The sequence below is a fragment of the Phyllostomus discolor genome, chromosome 6 (assembly GCF_004126475.2).
Source record: "Phyllostomus discolor isolate MPI-MPIP mPhyDis1 chromosome 6, mPhyDis1.pri.v3, whole genome shotgun sequence".
NCBI classification, from domain to species: Eukaryota; Metazoa; Chordata; class Mammalia; order Chiroptera; family Phyllostomidae; genus Phyllostomus; species Phyllostomus discolor.
In genome coordinates, this window is record NC_040908.2 from 111,795,197 (window position 1) to 111,817,474 (window position 22,278).

At 37.2% G+C, this 22,278-nt stretch overlaps 1 protein-coding gene across 23 annotated transcripts in view; it reads left to right on the top strand.

Moving 5' to 3' along the window:
• The window catches only part of DLG2 (discs large MAGUK scaffold protein 2), a 1,904,207-nt gene that overhangs the window by 1,388,017 nt on the left and 493,912 nt on the right, over positions 1 to 22,278 (top strand). For all 23 annotated transcript variants that reach the window (XM_036030125.1, XM_036030122.1, XM_036030121.1 and 20 more), the window contains one exon: positions 17,638 to 17,774. In XM_036030125.1, the coding sequence (XP_035886018.1) occupies positions 17,638 to 17,774 (137 nt within the window). The remainder of the gene's footprint in view (positions 1 to 17,637; positions 17,775 to 22,278) is intronic.

Genomic DNA, 22,278 nt, shown 5'->3' on the forward strand with positions numbered 1-22,278 from the left:
GGAAAAGAAAAAATATTGACTAAAATTTTTACAAATTTAATTAAAAACATTAATACAACAAACAAACAAGCAAGCAAAATAGAACCAGAGACATTGAAATAAAGAACAAACTGACAGTAACCAGAGGCAAGGGGGAAGGGAGTAATGGGGGAAAGAAAAGGAAGGGTCATCAAGGAACATGTATAAAGTACCCATGGAAAAAGCCAAAGAGGGGAAGATTAAGGGTGTGAGGTAGGGGTGGTGTGACAGGGGAAAGTGGTGGCAGGGAAATGGAGACAACTATATTTGAACAGCAATAAAAAGAAATTTTTTAAGACAAAAGTAGTAAAAAATAAAATAATAAAATTAAATTAAAAAAACATCAACACATAGATCCAAGGAGCTCACTAAATGCCAAACAGGACAAACGCAAACAAATCAAATGGAAAACTATAACGACAACAAAACACAGGGACATGGAGACACTGTAGGAAACCAAAGATAAAACAGTAAAAGCAGTCAAACAGAGGAAACTCCTTACATGCAGAACTTCAACAATCATTACTGACTTCTCATCAGAAAGAACAGAGGTCAGATGCCAATGAAATGACATTTTTAAATGACTGAAAGATAATGTGTAAAGTGCTAAAATGCTTACACCCATACCTGGCACATAGTAAACACTGAACAAATTTTTGTTGTTGTTACCTGTATTATCAGTTTTCTCCTTTAAAATGGTAGGGACCTGTGAATGAATGTGGCCCTTCTCTCAGTACCAAAATGGACAATTTGAAGGGTTACTTTACAAACTCCACTTCGATTATATGCATGATATATAGGACATTTTTTCAACTATTTGACTTCAGAATGATAATTAGAAAAGGAAAAAAAGAAATTGATTTTTACAAGAATGTAATAAAGGCCCTGACTGATGTGGCTCAGCGGACTGAGCGCTGGCCTGTGAATCAAAGGGTTGCTGGTTCAATTCCCAATCAGGGCACATGCCTGGGTTGCAGGTCAGGTCCCCAGGGCAGGGGGTGGCACATGAAAGGCAACTACACATGGATCTTTCTCTTCCTCTCTTTCTCCCTCCCCCCTCTCTAAAAATGAATAAATAAAGTCTTTAAAAAAGAGAGAGAGACATGGTCCCTAAGCACCCTAAAACATAAAATAACAAAAGAATGTAATAAAGAACCTCTTTAATTGTGACTGGTTTCATTTATATATAATGTGGCTTTAATATGTCCCATGAGTTAATTACTGCTCTTTATTTCCTTTATTTGTTTATCGTCTTCTGTGAACTTGTAGTAGAGAAAACCATGCTTTTTTTAAATATATTTTATTGATTATGCTATTACAGTTATCCCATTTCCCCCCTTCTCTCCCCTCCCCCCTGTACCCCCCTCCCACCCACATTTCCCACCTTTAGTTCATGTCCATGTGTCATACTTATGAGTTCTTTAGTTTCTACATTTCCCGTACTATTCTTGCCCTCACCCTATCTATTTTCAACCTACATTCTATGCTACTTATTCTCTATACCTTTTCCCCCTCTCTCCTCCCCCCACCCCCCTGCTGCTAACCCTCTATGTGCCCTCCATTTCTGTGGTTCTGTTCCTGTTCTAATTGTTTACTTAGTTTCTTTTGGTTTTGCTTTAGGTGTGGTTGTTAATATTTGTGAGTTTGCTGTCCTTTTACTATACATGTCTTTTCTTTATATAGTCCCTTTAGCATTTCATAAAATAAGGGCTTGGTGATGATGAACTCCTTTAACTTGACCTTATCTGAGAAGCACTTTTTCTTCCCTTCCATTCTAAATGAGAGCTTTGCTGGATAGAGCAATCTGGGATGTAGGTCCTTGTCTTTCATGACTTGGAATATTTCTTTCCAGCCCCTTCTTGCCTGTAAGGTCTCTTTTGAGAAATCAGCTGACAGTCTGATGGGAACTCATTTGTAGGTTACTGTCCCCTTATCTCTTGCTGCTTCTAGGATTCTCTCCTTCGTTTTTACCTTGGCTGATGTAATTATGATGTGCCTTGGTGTGTTTCTTCTTGGGTCCAACTTCTTTGGGGCTCTCTGAGCTTCTTGGATTTCTTGGCAGACTGTTCCCTTTGCCAGAATGGGGAAGTTCTCCTTTATTATTTGTTCAAATACGTGCTCAATTTGTTGCTTTTCCCCTTCCAATTCTGGTACCCCTATAATTCGGATATTGGAACGTTTAAAGGTGTCTTGGATGCTCTTAATCTTTTCCTCAATTTTTTGAATTCTTATTTCATCATGCTTTCCTGCTTGGTTGATTCTATCTTCCTTCTGGTCCACTGTATTGTTTGGAGACTCATATTCCTTCCTTTCACTATTGGCTCTCCTCCGCATATCTCCCTGCATCTGTTTTATGGTAACCTGCATTCTTTCATCTAAATTGCGCCCAAAATCAACCAGTTCCGTGAGCTTTCTGATCACCAGTGTTTTGAACTGCGCATCTGCTAGATTGGCTCTTTCTTGGTCACTCAAAAGGATGAGTCCTGGGGGACTGATCTGCTCTGTTGAAAACATATTTTCCCCCTCTCTTTTTTTTTTTTTTTCGGTCTGGTTGCTCCAGTTACGGTGGGGGGCGGAGCCTTAGGTGCTCACCGGGGCTGGGCACCCCAGTCACTAGATTGTGACGTTATATGTGGGGGCGGGGCGGGAGCAGGACAGGAGAAAACAATGGCGATAGTTCCGTTCTCCTGGACTCAGACCCTTGTCTGAGCTTCCGGGCCGCGAGTTCTGCCCTGGTCCACCATCGCTACCCCTCTGGGTCTGCCAACCTCAGCTTGCGTACTCAGGGATCACCACTGGGTTCTTGCGCCCCAGATTGCTGTCTCGCCGATTTCCCGCCAAACTTTCCCCGACCTCGGCGCACCGCCGACCGAGCCAGCCCCTCGCCCGCCCGGCTCGTCTTCTCCTACCAGTCTGGATGTACGGGTCTACTTCAACTTCTTGGCTGCTCGACTTCCATTCAGATAAATCCTCTGCCAGATCTGGGTGTTATTCTGATTGTAAATTATTGTTGTAAATTATTGTTTTTCTAATCTTGGTTGTACGAGGAGGTATGGTGCGTCCACCGATTCCTCCATCTTGCCGGAAGTCCCATGCTTTATTAAATTAATACATTATTCAAATAAAATAGTATTTGGGAAGGTTGTGCCTATTTACACATTTTTTACATGCCTCTATTTAAATCCATTGGTTAGACATCACCACTCCTCCTAGTTTGAAATCACAATTCTCCGCAATGCTGACTTGACACACTTGTTTCCCCAGAGTGCCATTCTCTGTTTTTTTCTCTCCTTGGCACATTTGCATACCTATATTTCCTGCCTGGAACTCTTCTCAAATGTTCTCACCTGGTTAATGTCTAATCTTTTTGATAGTGTGGTATAAATTCACCTGACTTCACTTGTGAGGCTTTTTTATTTTTTTTCCTCCCTTCCCCATCTCTTAAAACACTCAAGTTCTTATCACATTACCCATTTTATCACAGGTATTATTGTGTAGCTGTTTTTCTACTATTATCCAATATACTTGTAAAAAGAATTTCATGGTCCTTTGGTAAGTGAGGAATGTTCTAGAATACTGATTACACCAAATCCTCACAACTATCTGAATTAGACCCACATCTGAAAATTACTGGACCTATATATCCAAAAGATATGAGCTACTTGTTACTTGTATCAATCATTGAGATATGCTCGTATTTCTGTACATTTGGAATTGTGCTACCCATTCCATCACAGTTCCAAATGGATAGACATTATTCATTAAATTTCATATTATGTACATGTGCAACCCTGATAGAGACTCTTAGCAGTAAAGAACTCATGACTTACACTATGTATACAATAACTGGGGAGGACTCACTAAGAAAGTGATAGAAGTATAAGGAATTAACCCTGGCCAGCGTAGTTCAGTTGGTTGGAGCATCCTCAGGTACACTGAAGGGTTACAGGTTTGATTCTCACTCAGAGCACCTACCTAGGTTGTGGGTTCATTCCCCTGTCACAACCCATTGATGTGTGTGTATCTCTATCTCCCTCTCTATTTCTCTCTCTCTTTCTTTATTTCTAAAAGCAATGAAAAAAGGCCCTCAGGTGAGGATAAAAAAAATTAAGAGCAAAGGATTAGCCAAAAAACAAAAGATTGTCGATTCAATTCCTGGTCAGGGAATATGCCTGGGTTGTGCACTGGGTTCTGGTTGGGAGCACATGAGAAGAAATCGATTGATGTTTCTCTTGCACATCAATGTTTTTCTTTCTCTCTCCCACCACTTCCTCTCTCTAAAAATAAATAAGTAAAATCTTTTTATTTTAAAGAGTAAGGGATTAGAACCCAGATCTGTATTTAGTCTCATTTTCTTCCATGGGAAAAATCCAGTTGTAAAGACAAATGACTATTTTAAGAGAGTTTGGGAAATAAAGTATAAGATGAAGTGATACTGATCTTGTAGTTGTGTGTCTGATAACATGTTATATTCTAGTACTTTATCATACTCTATACTTTAATAATACCAAACTATATAAATATTTTATATATAACATTATATATAATGTTTATAAAGAATTATCACATTTGACTCTCATTACAGTCTTGAGAGGGAAGGCAAAGAGAATGAATATTTTGTTAATACTAGAACTTATGCTGTGTGGTTCCTTTTCATAATTATTATAATTAATTATCACTGTGACATTATGAGGAAACTATTATCCTTCTGATAAAACTGATGCTGAGAGAAGCTAAATAACTTGTTACAAAACCACAAAGCTTTTAAATGATAGAACCAAGGTTTGTGCCGTTAATCCATCACTACACCACATGACTAACACTAATAAGGTAAATTGGGAGAGACCAGATCTGATCTTGTCATTTCCCTGCTTTTTCCCAGTAAAAAGGAAAAGAAAAACACTCTTCAAAGGCTCCCTATTGCCACTAATATAAGGTCCAAACCAAACACAGCAGCTCTGGACCTTCATGAGCCTTTCTTTCTCTTTAGGAAGGTACAAGGCTGTTTGGACCTTTCTAAAAGCTACTCCCTCCCTCTGCTTAGACGTCCTTGCTGCCTCTCCTCTTCTAGTCTTTCCAGAGAGCTCCTCAGCTGTTCCTGACCTGGCTCTCTGCCATTCCTAAAGCACTGGTTTCTATTCTGTTTACTTGTCATTCCTTCCACCCTGGTATGTGAGTTCCTTGAGGATAGGAACCGTGTCCTATTCATACTTATCCTTCTAAGTGCTAATGTCATGAGTTGAATTGTGTCCCCCAAAAAAGATTTTGAAGTCTTAACTTCCAGTACCTGTCAATGTAACCTTATAAAAATGAAGTTTGGGTTTATGATCAACTTAAGGTGAGGTCATTAATAGGGATCCTAATCCAATATGATTAGTGTTCTTATAAAAAGAGGAAAGTCGGACACAGAGACAGACACATGCCCAGAGAGAATAATGTCATGTGGAAATGAAGGCAGAGTTGGGGTAACACATCTATAAACCAAGGAATGCCAGAGATTGCCAGAAAGCCACTAGAATCTTATTGAAAGGCCTAGAAGAGATTTTCCTTCATAGACCTGAGAAGAAACTGATGCCTTGATCTGGACTTCTAGCCTCCAGAATTGTCAGACAATAAATTTCTATTGTCTAAGTCACCCAGTTTGTGGCACTTTGTTCCAGCAGCCCTAGGAAACTAATATGTCCTGGAGCTGAATATTGTTTAATGAATGAATGAAAGGTACATCACATTGTTTTACCAGCCTGAGCTCTTTCTTACATAGTTCATTAAAGCATGCTTATGGGGACAGGTTTCAGTGATTTGTATTTGCCATTAATTAAATTTACAAATTACTTTCGGAGTATCTACTTTGTTCATAACATTCATGGGAAACATAAATAAAAGTACTACTATTACTTTTAAAGCAGTCAGCTAAAGTATATACATCTCTATTAATGTGAAATGCTTGACATTTAAAAGTACACCTACATCAAAAGCGTGCAACCACCTATGTCATGTGATTGTTTGGTCTTTAAAAACATCAATGACTAATTCATTCTGAAAATATTTGTTGAACAATTACTATATGCCAGCACTCTGCTCAACATGGTCGAGTTTATGCAGTCCCTGCTTTCTAGGACTATGTAATGTAGTTGAAGAGAGAAGGTAAAGGCACATAAAAGATTAATTTGTAAAGTGATTTAATCTAACTGCTTACATTTTCTGTGCTTGTACCTAGATTACTAAGAATTGCTAAAGGGAAAAAATTTACTAGAACAGTAGTAGCTGCTAAACCTTAACCAGACAATCAACCATTCCTTGCAACTTGCCTACATTTCTCTAATCAATTATCTCTTGCATTTTCCCTAATTGCTATTTCAAAACTGTACTTTCCTCAAACCTCTGAGCTCACTATTTTTTTAAGATTTTATTTATTTATTTTTAGAGAGGGAAGGGGGAGAGAGAGAGAGAGAGAGACGTCAATGTGTGGTTGCTGGGGGCCATGGCCTGCAACCTAGGCATGTGCCCTGACTGGGAATCGAACCTGCAATGCCTGGTTTGCAGCCTGCACTCAATCCACTGAGCTACGCCAGCCAGGGCATGAGCTCACTATTTTACTCATTCTTAGCCAATGATCACACTTTCTTGTTAACAGAGTAAATCAAAGATGAGAACTCCTTCAGTATCCTGGTATGAAAGTAGGGACTGCTTATTCCTAACCTTTGTATGTAGTATCCTTTTCTCCTTTCCTCTTAATTCAGTGGAAAAAGTGACTTCCTGTTTCCATGTATTACTGTATCCAAAAATATTTATTGAGCATACTGTCAGGGACTAAGTGTAAACTGGTGAGTGCAAGAGATAAAATTCTTCTCACCCTGGCCTGTGTTCTGCCTAAGATTACTTGTTACTTTCAACTGAACTATTTCAGTTTCTCAAATAAGCCAAGTTATCTCTCAACTCTGGGTCTTTGAATGCATGTTTTCCTCTCTATACTCCCTTATTTTTCCTGAGTCACTTTTATCTTCCAGGCCTCTGATTGGATATCAAAACCCATAGTTAGTTAGTCTTCTATGACACCCCTCCTCAACCAAAATACGTTGCCCACCTATTGTGCTCCTGGAGCCCCTGTTCCTCTCATATCAACTTACCACACTAGGTTTTCATTGCCTCTTTGTCTTACCCTCCACTGGAAATCTCTAGATTACTGATATACCCACAATTTTTAGGCCAGTGCTTGGCACATATTGAGTTATCAGTAAGTGTTAAATAAGTTAACTAATTCTACTTAAATAGGAGTGAAAAGACTGATACAGATCATTGGTTCTGCTGGTATTCAACTTAGAAATGAACTACCATAGTAGATTAGAACTGGCAAAGATTTGGTCTTGAAGATCAAAATGGTAAAGGCATTTCAGATGCAGGGAATAGGCATAACAAAATAAAAAACATCATGGCAGGATCAGCTTGCCTGGAGGAAGCTTAGCAGCAGAGAAGTAAAGAATAGTAAGAAGAGAATATGAAGAGTATCTGTAGAACATGAACAGTGATGGACAATTTGAACAATTGAGCAATATAATGAATGTGAAGGAAAATAACCTGGAAAATATTTGCAGAATGGGTTGGAGAATCAGTGAGGGAAAATCTGAAATCAGGGAATAAAAATCATAATTCTTGTACAATAAAGCAGACATGATTTAATAAGCACTTAGTTTAGTGAAGTAGCAGTGGAGATGAATAATATAATTATATTTAAATATGTACACTGAGGCTTCTGATAAAACATAACAATTGCTATATGATACTACATTACAATAAATTTCACCTAGCAACTCTCTGCCAAGTACCGTAATAAGCCCTGGGATTCAGCAACGCCAAACTCAGAGCTCCCAGTTTACTCTTAAATATCAATCTAGTTAGAAAACACAGAAGACAAGAAAGAAAGCTAGCTTTGAAGAGGGGTTATGAGTGCATTCTTTCAAGCTCATGAGTTTAAGGTGGCAAATAAAGCCCAAGAATGTGTTGGAGGAAGAAGTCTGTGCACTTATCAACATAGCAGTGGTAATTGAAACAATGGAAATGGATTCTCTACCAAAAAGAGACTTGGGAGAGAACAGGATTCCATGGAGTGTGCCCTGGAGAATAACTATTATTCTACAGAAGTGGCCATCAAATTTAGCATGAATCTCCAATAGTTTCTAATACAGGATTATCTGGCATGGGCCCCAAATTTTGTGGTTCCAGCAAGCTCCCACATTGATGCTAATGCTACTGGGGTGAGGAGCACATTCTGAGAACGACTGTTTTAGAGCAATAAAATGAAGTTAAATAAAATTAAGAGAGAAGTAATTAGAGAAGGAGCAGGGCAGTATAATGTCATGAGCACAGGAATATGCAAGTGATCAGTAGTGTTGTGGAAATGCAGAAAGAGCAAACACCTATCTGAAGTTTTTAGGGCTTTTGGATGAAAATTCTGTAACAATATCATTTCTATTAAAAAGGAAGAACAAGCTGGACGTGTGTACACCACTCAAACCATAAGATTTAAATATATTGGTTTCCTGGGGCTGCCATAACAAATGACCACAGACTGGAAGGTTTAAAACAACAGGAATGTCTTCACTACAGTTCTAGAGCCTGAAAGTCTAAAATCTAGGTCTCAGCAACATTGATTCCCTCTGGAGAGTTCTGAAGGAGGATCTTTTTCTTGTTTCTCATGTAGATTTTGGTGGTTTCTGGCAATCTTAGGCATTCTTTGGCTTACAGCTACAGCACCCCAAACTCTGCCCCTCTCATTACATGCATTATTCCTTGTGTGTCTGGGTTTCTGTGTTTAAATTTCCTCCTCATACAAGGTCACCAATCATTGGTTTAGCACCCACACTAATCCAGTAAAACTTCATCTTAAATTGATTACATTTGCAAAGACACTGTTTCCAACTAAGGTCACATTTACAAGTACCAGGGCTGCAACATACCTTTTGAAGAGACATAATTCAACCCATAACTGACACCATGTGAGTAAACTGCAGTATATGGAATAAGATGGATGAGATTAAGAAGGGTGTATGTGATAGGGAAACAGAGTTAGTAACTATATACTGTTTAAAGGCTTCAGCTCTTCACAGCAAGGAGGCTGTGGTACTTTCAGGAAAGGACAGAGGCATGCACAGTTAGAGCTAGAAGAGAAGTACTGAGTAAGAGGCAATGTTCTAGAAGTGAACAAGGAATACTGAATTAAGTACTACAGTAGAAGGAAAGATTTAGGTTTAGAAAAAAGAAATGATGCTTATTCCTTTGAACAAAGGGAAAGCAGATGAACTGTTGGAGGCGCCAATCGGAATCACATTATGAACTGCTTAACTTTTTTTGCAAGCTTATAAAATAACCTATATAAAAAACCTAGAAAGGTGACTTCTGGCAAGATGAAGGCATAGGTGGATGCACCGTACCTCCATACACAACCAAAATTAGAACAACAACAATTTAGAGGCAGAATAACACCCAGAACTGATAGAGAATTTATCTGAATGGAAGTTGGACAGCCAAGAAGTTGAAGTAGACCCATTCCTCCAGACCGGTAGGAGGGGTGGAGAGGAGCAGCCAGGCGCGGGTTGCAGAGCGCGGAGAACAGGAGAACTGGGCACAGAAGGCAACCGGGAGCACATAAGACATCTGGGGCGCGCAAGATCACAGCAGGTGGACCCTGAGTACGCAAGCGGCAGCTGGCAGACCCAGTGAGGTGGCAATTGTGGACCAGGGCAGTGCTCGCAACCCACGATCCCAGAGAAGGGACTGAGGTCCCAGGAGAATGGAGCTACCGCCATTGTTTCCCCCCACCCCCGCCCCCACATACAGCGTCACAATCTAGTGACTGGGGTGCCCAGCCCTGGTGAACACCTAAGGCTCCTCCCCTCACCATAACAGGAGCGACCAAACCAAAAAAAAAAAAAAAGAGAGAGAGAGAGAAAGAGAGAGAGAGACATTGTCTCAAACAGAAAAACATATCAATGCCCCAGGGCTCATCCTTTTGAGCGACTAAGAGATATCCAATCTATCAGATGCACAGTTCAAAACACTGGTGATCAGGAAGCTCACAGAATTGGTTGATTTTGGGAGCAAATTAGATGAACAAATGCAGATTACCATAAAAGAGATGAAGGAAGATGCACGGAGGACCAATAGTGATGGGAAGGAAACTGGGACTCAAAACAATAGAGTGAACCAGAAGGAAGAAAAAAGCAACCAAGCAGGAAAGAATGGAGAAATAAGAATTCAAAAAAAACGAGGAGAAGCTTAGGAACCTCCAGGACATCTTTAAACGTTCCAACGTCTGAATTATAGGGATACCAGAAGGGAAGAGGAAAAGCAACAGATTGAACACGTATTTGAACAAATAATAAAGGAGAACTTCCCCATTCTGGCAAAGGAAATAGACTTCCAGGAAATCCAGGAAGCTCAGAGAGCCCCAAAGAAGTTGGACCCAAGAACAAACACACCAAAGCACATCATAATTACATTAGCCAAGGTAAAAACAAAGGAGAGAATCCTAGAAGCAGCAAGAGATAAGGGGACAGTCACCTACAAAGGAGTTCCCATCAGACTGTCAGTTGATTTCTCAAAAGAGACCTTACAGGCAAGAAGGGGCTGAAAAGAACTATTCCAAGTCATGAAAGACAAGGACCTGTATCCCAAATTACTCTATCCAGCAAAGCTTTCATTTAGAATGGAAAGGCAGATAAAGTGCTTCTCAGATAAGGTCAAGTTAAAGGAGTTCATCATCACCAACCCCTTATTTTATGAAATGTTAAAGGGACTTATCTAAGAAAAGAAGATAAAGAAAAAACATGTATAGTAAAAGGACAGCAAACTCACAATTATTAACAACCACACCTAAAGCAAAACCAAAAGAAACTAAGCAAACAACTAGAACAGGAGCAGAACCACAGAAATGGAGATCACATGAAGGGTTAGCAACAGGGGAGTGGGAGGAGGAGAGAGGGGGAAAAGGTACAGAGAATAAGTAGCATAGATGGTAGGTAGAAAATAGATAAGGGGAGGGTAAGAATAGTATGGGAAATGTAGAAGCTAAAGAACTTCTGACACATGGACATGACTAAAGGGGGGGATATGGGTGGGAGAGGGTGTACAGGGTGGAGGGGAGTAAAGGGGAGAAAAATGGGACAACTGTAATAGCATAATCAATAAAATATATTTAAAAAAACTAGAAAGGTTATAAAATAAATATATAACAATCTAAAGCACTGAAAAAAAACACAAAGAGAAAGCAGAAATAACAAGTAAAGACATGGGGGCTTTACACAATAAAATGGCATTAAAGTGATGTGCTAAGCTGTATGAGTAGGTATTATAAGGTATGTAGGAAAAAATTGGAACATTGCGTGTGGTATATTAATAGGGTAATCTGTGAAAGGTTTCTTAAGCAGGATTGAGTGTGCTTAGCCAGTGCCTTGGGAATTTTAAACAGAACCACTTCTTTTAAACCCAAACTTTATCTTTTGGACCTAGGAGGAATCTAGAGAGTAAAAAAATGAAGATTTGGCTAATTAGCCATACCTACAGTACCCAATGAGATTAATTAGTATCTTAAATTAAAGGGAATGGTTCATTTTGGTATTTATTTAATCCAAGTTTTCATTCTAAAGAGGAAGAGTTCTGAAATAGTCTGTTATCTGGTAGACCAGACCCACTGGTAAAGTGTTTGTTTGTTTGTTTGTTTGTTTCTTTGTTTGTTTCTTAATCAAAATGCACGTACATTCAGAAGTTAAGTTGCCTATGTGGGTGGTATTTTCTAGAAGATGGCTAGCCAGGGTCCTTTTCAGATTCTGTGTTTCCTTTAATAAAATTATGTAGTCAGAATGTACAGAATACCACTAGTGTTTTCTGTTAAGCAATAAACACCTTACCTAGTAGTTCCTAGATAAACTCTGTCAGAAGCACTCTGCTTAATAATATTGAATTGTTTAGAGACACCGAGAGTGCCCTCTTAGTCAAGTCACATCAAATGAAGTTGAAGCAAGTTATTGAGTTACTACAAGACACAATAGGGGCTTAGTTCTTTATACCCACAATGAATTTATGGGTACATTGTAATCACATGACTCTTTTAAGCATTTGAGTTTTTATTCTGAGTTTCTCAAGCACAGTATCAGTCTATGTTGCCAAGACTTCTGCTTTCCATCCTCCACCACTCTCTGACACTTCCTCCTCAGCGTAGGCAGGCACCAAGGGAAAAGGGTGGACTGTGTTCCTCGTGTTCTTTTTTTGTATAGGATGCGGAAGAGATTTTGTGTAGAAGGAGGTTAAATTAAAGGCTTGAACAAGGCTCAGACATTCCTTTCCCTATGCCTACACCCCCCCATGTTAATGCGAGGAATTGCAGTTTGGGGATATACAAGAAATAAGGAAAGGGGAACCTAGTTTTATGTAATGTATGTAAACCTGAAATTCTGTATCCACATCATATGTCTGTCAAACAGATCAGTTTTTAATTGCTTGTGGAATTAAGTGTTTAAATTTCACATGCTTTTTTTTCCCCTTAGAGCACTGAAATATGCAGATTTTTCTTCCATGATTTTACTTAAATATTGTTCTGTGTCAGCTTTGTTTATTACTGGCACACATATAGGCACATTTAGTATAAATCTTAATAGCCAAACATTTCACAGTAGATTGTGTTAGAGTCAGTGTTTTTGGTGAGACCTACCAACACTTTTCACTGAGTTCATTTTATAATTGATGAGTTTGACATCACCCAATGATTCAGGGCTATTTCTTAATCACAGATACTTCTTTTCAAAATAATGACCAATTTTCTAAATTTGTCTCTTCTCAAAAATTATTGTTTTTGCTATATTCAGTGTTTCTTACTCAGATCTTCATGAGTATTATTGTATTTATCCTGTTAGGGACCAGCCTAGTCTATCTCATCATAAATACTTTTTTGAGTGTTTGCCAGAAACACTTTGTCTCAATTTCCAGCCCAGTAGAGTTGGGATTTTAGGAGCATCATGTGACCTAAGTCAGGGCACCTGACTCTTTAGTCATTCAGTCGGCTGGAATCCAGAGGATGTATTGGTTTGAAAGGTGCATTCTCTTTTATCAATTCTAGCTTAACTTTCAAGACACAGCTCAAATGCTCAACTTTTTATTGATTCTTCTCCTGCACCTCTAAAGAAGTCATGCTCCCCTCTGGGCTCACATAACGTTAGTACCATGACAGAACTCATCCTATCAGGGGTGTCCAACCTGCAGCCTGCAGGCTGCATTCAGCCCAGGATGGCTGTAAATGTGGCCCAACACAAATTGTAAATTTATTTAAAACATTATGAGATTTCTCTGTGATTACAAGTACAATGTATTCAATGTGTGGCCCAAGACAACTCTTCTTCTTCCAGTGTAGCCCAGAGATGCAAAAGTGTTGGACATTCCTGGAATCATGTCAATGTATTTAGTTAACTGTTTTTCAAAACAACTTGACAGCTGTGGAAATAGAGAATTTTTATTTATCAAGCATCTACTATATGCCAATTACTTTAGAACATTGATATACTTATTCCCTCATTACAGATCAGGAGTTCCACACAGTTGGTAGGTGAAAGAATCAGGATGCAAAGCTGGCTGTGTTGTTGCCCAGTCAGAGTTCACGTGAAGCAGGGTTAACCCCTGACTGTCATCAACCCCAACTAACAGCCTCACTTTTTCAGTTGTTGCTCACTCATTGAAGCCACCAGCTTCATCCCTAAGGGGAGTTTTTCTCAGAGGTATATCACCCTTCTTGTCTTCTTATATTTATTTTTTATTCATTTTTACTGAATACATAATTATGAGGTAACTACAACAGTCCCACCATATTCATGGGGGACGTGTTCCAAGACTCCCAGTGGGTGACTGAAACTAGAGAGTATTGAACCCTGTATATACTGTTTTTTTCATATGCATAGATGCTTATGATAAAGTTTAATTTAGTAATTAGGTACAGTAAGAGATTGACAACAATAACTGCTAATAAACTAGAACAATTGCAACAATATGCTATAATAAAATAATGTGAATGTGGTCTCTCTCAAAATATCTCTTTGTACTGTATGCACAGCATGGAGACATTGGAAAAAGGGATGATTCATGTCCCAGGTGGGTTGGTGTGGGATACTGGGAGATTTCATCATGCTGTTCAGAATGGCATACAACACAAAACTTAAGAATTTTTTTTAATATATTTTATTGATTATGCTATTACAGTTGTCCCATTTCCCCCTTCACTCCCCTCCACCCTGTGCCCCCTCTCCCACCCACCTTCCCCCCCTTTAGTCCATGTCCATATGTCATACTTATGAGTTCTTTAGCTTCTACATTTCCCGTACTATTCTTGCCCTCCCCCTATCTATTTTCAACCTACATTCTATGCTACTTATTCTCTATACCTTTTCCCCCTAAGAATTTTTTAATTCTGGATTTTTTTTATTTGATACTTCAGATGGTAGATGACCATAGATAACTGAAACCATGAAAAGGCAAAATCACAGATAAGGGGTACTTCTGTATATAACCAGCCTTGTTCTATTGCATAGGATAAAACAGACAAAAATCCTTGTCATCATGAAGTTTCTGTTTTCACCAAGGACACAAACAAGAAAATAACATAAATTATATACATGGCTTAGGTAGTAAGTGTATCACAAGGTAATAAATGCTAAGGGAAACTGAAAAGTAGAGCAGAATAAGGAAGTGGGGTATATGGTTAAGGGACAGTATTAAATAAGTAGGTCAGGTTCAGGCTCCTAGAGAAATTGAAACTTGTACAAAGCTCTGAAGGAAGTATATTCTAGGCAAGGGAACCACTAGAGCAAATGCCCTAAGGTGGAAGTATGTCTGGTGTGTTCTAGAATTATCAAGCCTTCAAGGGTGTGCAGCATGGAATCAAGGAGAAGAATGTTAGCTAAAGAGGAGAAAAAATAATCCTATTATGTAGACAGCCTGCTCCTACCATAAGAGACTATATGCAAGGAACACCCAGTGCCTCTAAACTGATTATTTGGATTTCGTCTTTTGCTCAGTAGTCCTAGCCCACATTTGTCTTCATTGAGAAGCCTTCCAAAAATCTCTGGCATCCTCTCAGTTTAGAACATTGCTTCATCCAAGCCTAACCACACTCACACGTACGAACCCACTCATGGATCATTATTTCTGTAGTGTTTCTGGTCAATTCATCCCTTCCCATTGTGTTAGCCACAATCAATAGCAACAATATACAGAGTGTACTCAGTTTGCTAAATGAATAGATATATGAGTGAGTTATTGAATTAATGAGTTAATGAATGGAGACAGATTAAGTCTTATAACACAAATAGATATTACCACCTATAAATAAACTTGTATTCTAGATGTAGAAGTAAGGTATACATTTACTTATGTTGAATTAAATATTCAGAATATGGTTGAGTGTTGATTAAGTGTTGATTATTTTTAAATGTATTCGTGTTCAATCAAGTAAAATAAATCAGGGAATTTTTTTAGGTCTGTACCTTCAGTGACATTCTCTGGCTCTTACTAAAAATACTTTCCTTCACCTTGAGTCGAGTCACCAGTTAGAAAGTATTGAAACTAATCTCAGAAAAAAAATGGAAGTCATTTACTTTTTAGTGATATAATTCTGTCTACAAAATTCATAGTGATTTCATTGTCTTGGTACAATCTTTAACTTCAAATGTCAACTACATAGCTATTTCCTTTGTTAACCTCATTTACAGTGGTAATTTGTTTCCTTAGCTCTGCTGTAACCCAGATTGCCTGTGGCTCTTACTGTTGTCATGGTGGATGTAAATCAGGGTCCCTGGATTTATTTTAACCTTTTCTTTCTACAGACTGGAATGACTTCTGTACGACCATAATTGCAGTAGACTGCTCATGGCATGTGGCTATGACACTTTTGTGAATGTATTTTTAAACTCCCCCATAATCATATATAAACACAAAGCAATAGAGTTAGAAAACATGAGCTGATATGTATTTTCAATCTCATAGGAAAAGCCAGCTAGATTCATTTTATTTATTCTAGGTCATCATTTGCTTGATAAACAAATTTTTTAAATCTGAGGCAAACAAATATATGCATAGATCTGTGGAAGTAAAAGCATCAATAAAGAATAATTACCCACTTTAGCAGGAAATTAGATTACACTTATTTTAATTGCTCTATCAACTTAAATCCATTTCCCATTTATTTAAACAACTATTGTAGTTAATTTAACAAAAAATCATTTTATTTCAAATATAATTTCAGAGGTGTTATTTTATTGTTTATTATGCCACTGTTCCTCCATTAACTAGTCATTTATGTCATCTTAAGAGCACATAGCCCTACTCAATATTTATTCAATAAAAGCATAGTGAAATGGAGTATTTTCCATTATTTTTGTATAAAGTGCCAAAAAATGTTTATGGTTGTTTTATCATTAAAAAGGCGTATGAGTTTTCAAAATTAGATATTAGGTACGTATCATTAAAAAAAAATTTAAGTGAAGTAAGTCACAGATATTTTGTTTTTACTAACAAAAGAACTTGATTTATATCTATTTTTCTGAGTAATATGTATGCTAATTATTATTATAATTTAAAGTGCAATAAAAATATATGTTGCCAGTATTATACTGAATGTATATTCAATCATATTCTGAAAAAGATTTTTGTACCTTTAAAGATTCTGTATCATTTTTTTAAAACGACCTCATGATTTGAATAACTGTTCTTATTATCATTCCATAGCTTTATATAAACAAAAGTTTTATAAGCTATAATACAGTAAAATTTATCTCCTGAAATAGAAAATTGCCATGTTTAAAATGATTTGATATCCTGTACTATGTTATAAAAATAATAAAGTCAAAGTATATAGTCTCTTTTTTATCTTAAGAAATATATGGGGATAATTCATTTTTAGTATGTGAGTAGCCTCACTACTAGTTAATAAAAGTAAATGTCAAGAAGTGTGAAAATATGACAAAGTGGCCAAAGAAGAAAACAGGAATGGCAAGCATCTAGCTTCTTTTCCTTATCTTCTGTCTGAAACTATTACTTAAGTGTCCAATGCATCTTCCTCATGGCTCTTGCCTAAAAATTTGGAAAATTTATGAACAGTTTTGCTTTTCATCCTGAAATGTCAAGAGTATCTAGGTCTCTACCCCAGTGATTGGCAACACCTCTGTTCTCAATGCCAGAGTAACAACAACAACAACAACAACAATAAGCTCATAGACTCAGAGTGAGCAGGACTGTGTTTGTGTTTTGCCTGGCTCACCTAGGATCTTTCACATACTTTTGCCTGATCCCTACTGTGGCCAGTCACCCATTAAGAGCTGACTATCTGGGGAACAACAATTAAGTGTGCAGTCAGGAAGCAGAACAAAACTAATAGCCACTTGGGATTGACTTCAAGAGCTTTGACCCATTGGCATTAATCAACAAGCTTTCAAATATGTAAAGAACAAAACAATTTAAGTAGAACCCTTACTGTTATTTATTACTGTTATAATAAATTGAGGATTAAATTTTTTAGACTGTTGAAATGTAGCTAATAGCATTTTCTTTAAAAAAAGTTTTTCTTTTTCTGTTTCTTCCCCAAAGGTTTAGGCTTCAGTATTGCAGGAGGTGTGGGGAACCAACACATTCCGGGAGACAACAGCATTTATGTAACTAAAATTATAGATGGAGGAGCTGCACAAAAGGATGGGAGATTGCAAGTAGGAGACAGACTACTAATGGTGAGTGTGGCTCAAACAAAACTGTGTGTATGTTTATAAAGCCCTCGCTTCCCAATGTAGTCATCTTAGTTGGTTCAGGCTGTCATAACAGAATACCATAGACTAGGTGATTTAAACAACAGAAATATTTTCTCATAGTTCTGGAAGCTGGGAAGTTCAAAATCAAGGTTCTGGCCCATTCAGTTGCTGTTGAGGTCCATTTCCCTGGTTTGCAGACATCTGTCTTTGTGTGTCCTCACATGGCCTTTGCTCTGTGCTTGTGCTGTCTCCTATTTTTCTAGGGCTACCAGTCCAACTGGATCATAGATCCCTCTTAGTTCATTTAATTAGCAACCTTAATTACTTCCTAAATACCCTGTCTCCAAATACAGTTATATTGGCAGTCATAACTTCAACATACGAATTTGCAGAAAAGGAACACAATTCATTCCATAGCAATGAACACAGGCAGAAATAAAAAAGAAGGAAGAGTAGGTTTTGTGGTAAGAGATTTCAAAAGTGCACACATAATTGCATCTGACTTGTTGACATTTTAAAAACAGAAATCTAAATTTTCACCACTTTTCATATATACACAAGGCACAGAGATTATATGTTGTGTTTCCAATGTAATCCATCTCCTATTAGGCAGAGAGGCTGCTAAAGCCAGACTGCTAGCGAGGTGAGCTTTGTGTAGCAAAGGGAGTAACACTACCTGGTTTATCGATAGGTACATTTCTATGTCTCTCTGTGGTCCTTTGTTCAATCAGTGTAGACTGCATCCCCTAACTTCCAAGAATTCATAAACTGAGCACATGTGTAAATGGATCCCTTCCTCCTCTCCCCTCAGACAATCTTATAGCCATTATATTTGCCAGCTGCTCACATGCTTCAGGAGTCCTCGAAATGATTGATACGAACACATGGCTACCCTTTCTAAGCCTTGGTTATATGATAAATTAAGGCAACTTTAGACAATTATAAGCAAAACATTCGGGATTTCACTGAATAAAACTGCTTCATCTCCATTTACTCTTTCATATCAAATCTATAGGATAATAATCAGATACTGAAAATTAAAAGCAGATATCTCTCAAGTAAGATAAGTATATCTAGTCATATCTAGTCTCATGTCTGCCCTCATAATATAGAGCACAGGTGGCAAACACAAGCCCCGAGAGCCAAATCCGACCCTCCACTTTGTTTTATCAGGCCCAGCACCTTGTTTCTATCCAGCAGTAGCACCAAGTTCTCACTTAACTGTTAAGAAGTAGTTGCATTAACGCAATCCTAAAATTACATTCGGCCTTTGGAGGCAACCACAAGGCTGATGTGGCCCCTGGTGAAAATCAGTTTGACACCCCCAATGTGAAGCCTCTATTGTACGTCTGCAAGGAGCCATTATCTTCAACACTTTCATGAGAGGTATTTGGGAATGATCAATCTATAAAGTCTCAGCAGAATAATAATTTCTAGAACACATGCAAGTTTTATAGGTTGAACCTCAAAGTTCATTGTGCCCACTACCCTGTTCTAGACAGCTTGCCTTTAGTCTTACTCTAATTTCATAGTTGTCAGTGACATAGTTGTTGATATTGAATTATTTAGATGAGATATTTATAATATTCTTGATATTTATTTGGCTTTAAGTATTTCCTGTGCACTTTTAAAAGAGCTTTTCTGTAATATAACATTTAATTCTCACAATGGCTTATTTTATATAAGCCAAAGGAAACTGAGGTATAGAGAGATTTACTAACTTGGCATGGTCAGATAGTTAACAATAGACAGAGCTGACTTTCAAATCCAGGCATCTGACTTACATCTGTGCTTGCAACCACTAAGCATGGTCTTTGCATTTGTTTCCTAGAATTTATCAGTCAATTCATTCCTCCCTTTAGTTATCACTCAGTCATTCATTAATTCCTTCATTTAACAAGTAATATAATGAGCATCTACAATTTCCCAGGTAGTTGCCAGCACTCAGAAAGAAGTTCTAGCAAGAGAAAATGTATGGTCAAATTGCATGGGCAAAAAATGAAGCATTAATGACTTTAATCAAACTTGCAACAAAGAGTTTTTGGCTTTTTTACCACCTGAAGTTACTATAATTTTCTTTTCTTTTTTTCAAACTACTTTATTGGGGTATAATTGACATGTAAAAAACTACACATTTCATTGATATAACTCCATGAGTGTAGTGATAAGCATACACCCATGAAACAATCACCACCGTTAAGGCCATAAATATATCCATTATCTCCCAAAGTTTTCTCCAATCCCTATAATTATTATTACCGTTATTATTATTGTTATCATTAGTGTGTGTATGTGCTAAGAACTCTTCTTCATCAAAGAGCTAACCTCAGCAAATCTTAAGTATGTAATACAGTATTGTTAGTTGTAAGAACTATGCTGCATAGTAGAACTACCAGTTTTATTCTTAAGACTTTCTAAATTTTTTGTTTGTTTTCTTTGTTTTTGTTTCTGTTTTGCCTTTCATGTGGAAGTTTGTTCTTAAGAAGTGGTGTCTTTTGAACCTGAAAAGTGTTTTAAGGGTGTAAGACCTAAAAATTCATTTTAAGAATATAAACTTTGTTGACTTAGGAGTGAAATAAACTGAGATAGCCATCTTCTACACAGTGATAAATTGAAATGAAGAGGACAGTTTCATTCTAAAGAATGACTGCCATAGATATTTAGTGATGGGACCCATGACTCATTGTTCTAAGAGTTTGTAAACAACTTTTCTGGTATTTCTTCAACTGCTCCTATTGTAATGTTATTCTGGATGTTGTATGCTGACTTCTCAGGGTTCTGTTTAAATTTCTAGCTTTTTTTTTCAAATCTTTAAAACAAACTCAAAGTCTAAATAATTCTTCAAAGGATTTTCCAGGCATTATGCTATTATTTTATTACCATTTCTTGATATTTATTGTAGATACAATGATTTCAAAAATAGCTGTGACATAATCCTTAACTGTTTTGAGTGTTAAAATAAAGAATAGCTTAAAAAATTGAACTTTCAACAATAATCTTCTCTTACATAAGGAAAACATAATTATTACTTCCAAGGCAACTGTCAAGCTGAATTTGGAAATGAAAGAAAATTATTCATTTTAAAATATTCTGAAAGAAAAATGACTGTGAGGGAGAGAATAGAGAAAAATTATGGAAGGCACCCAAGAAACCAATTATCTTGCTTTAGAAAAAAATATTTATTAATGCTCTCCCTCTATTGTTCCTTCCCACCTCCTCTTCCCTGTACTACCCTATATTCATGTCTTTTTTAGCTTCCTCATCTTCTACTCTCCTCCCCCAAAGGAAGTATGAATAATTCAGATTCTGTGATTTACCACCTGAACACTCTATTGTTTTCTCTAAAAAGCTATTCTTCTTTCTAAAGCACTTTGCACCGCATCTTAGGAAAAATTTCTCCTATACTGTTCATTCATAGTTCTGTAAGTAAACTGATCTAAAATGAAACTCCATTACTTTCTTTAAATGTTTGTGGCTGGATCACCGCACTTTAGAAAGTCTCCCAATATCTGCCCTTCAGTGAGAAAACAAACCTTATTTTTTTTAGAATCTTAGTAATAACACTTCTAGTTTCTCAACTAAAATAGCTGAATTATACCATATATATTGGGTACTTTTCCCCCCAAGTACTTCTTACATCTCAGAATTGGAAAGCTTCTCTCTTAGACATTCTCTTCTTTCAACCCTGTTTGGTACATCAGAATCCCACAGAAAAGTAAGTAGTCTGTCAATTGCTCTAGAACACTCTAAGGATGGAGAACTTAATGCCTCCTATAAGCTATTCATTAGATAATAACCATCATTAGCAGTTCTTCCTTAAAATTATATCAAAATATATTTACCTATACATTTCTTTCTTCATTCATAGCTCTGTCCCTTGGAAAAGTGAATATTAATTGCTCTCCCACATTTGTTTGAAAAACTATATCTTCCCACTTCTTGATTTGTCTTTTAAGGCATTTTACACATTTTCTCTTCCTCTTGCAGTAAATTTTACCACACATCTATTTATCTTCTCTAAGCCCATTACTCACTCAACAATTTTTTTATTTCTTAGAATGTTATTCCCCCATCTGACCTTTATTTACATTTATTTGATGATAAGAAAAAATTATCCTTCCTGTCACTTATGCAATAGGCCTCTTAGTGTTTCAAATAAGGTAACTTTAATGTTATACCTCTCTTTGTTATTTCAGAGGTCACCCAGATGCTCTCTTTAACAAAATAATAACTTGAAAATTCTTCCCTGATGCTTGGCACTTCTCATTCACTACAATTTCGCTTTGCTTATTCTGTCAAATGATAAAGACATCTGGTTTTTGTGGATTGTACCAGTAGCTTCACATTGTAGTCTCAGACTGAATAGATTACCTCCTGGCCCTGAACTTTATGGTACAGATGATCAGAAGTTAACTATTAATAATTTTTAAATTCTTTCATATATTTTTATCTACTGGTTTTTATTAAGCCCTTCCAAGGAGATATA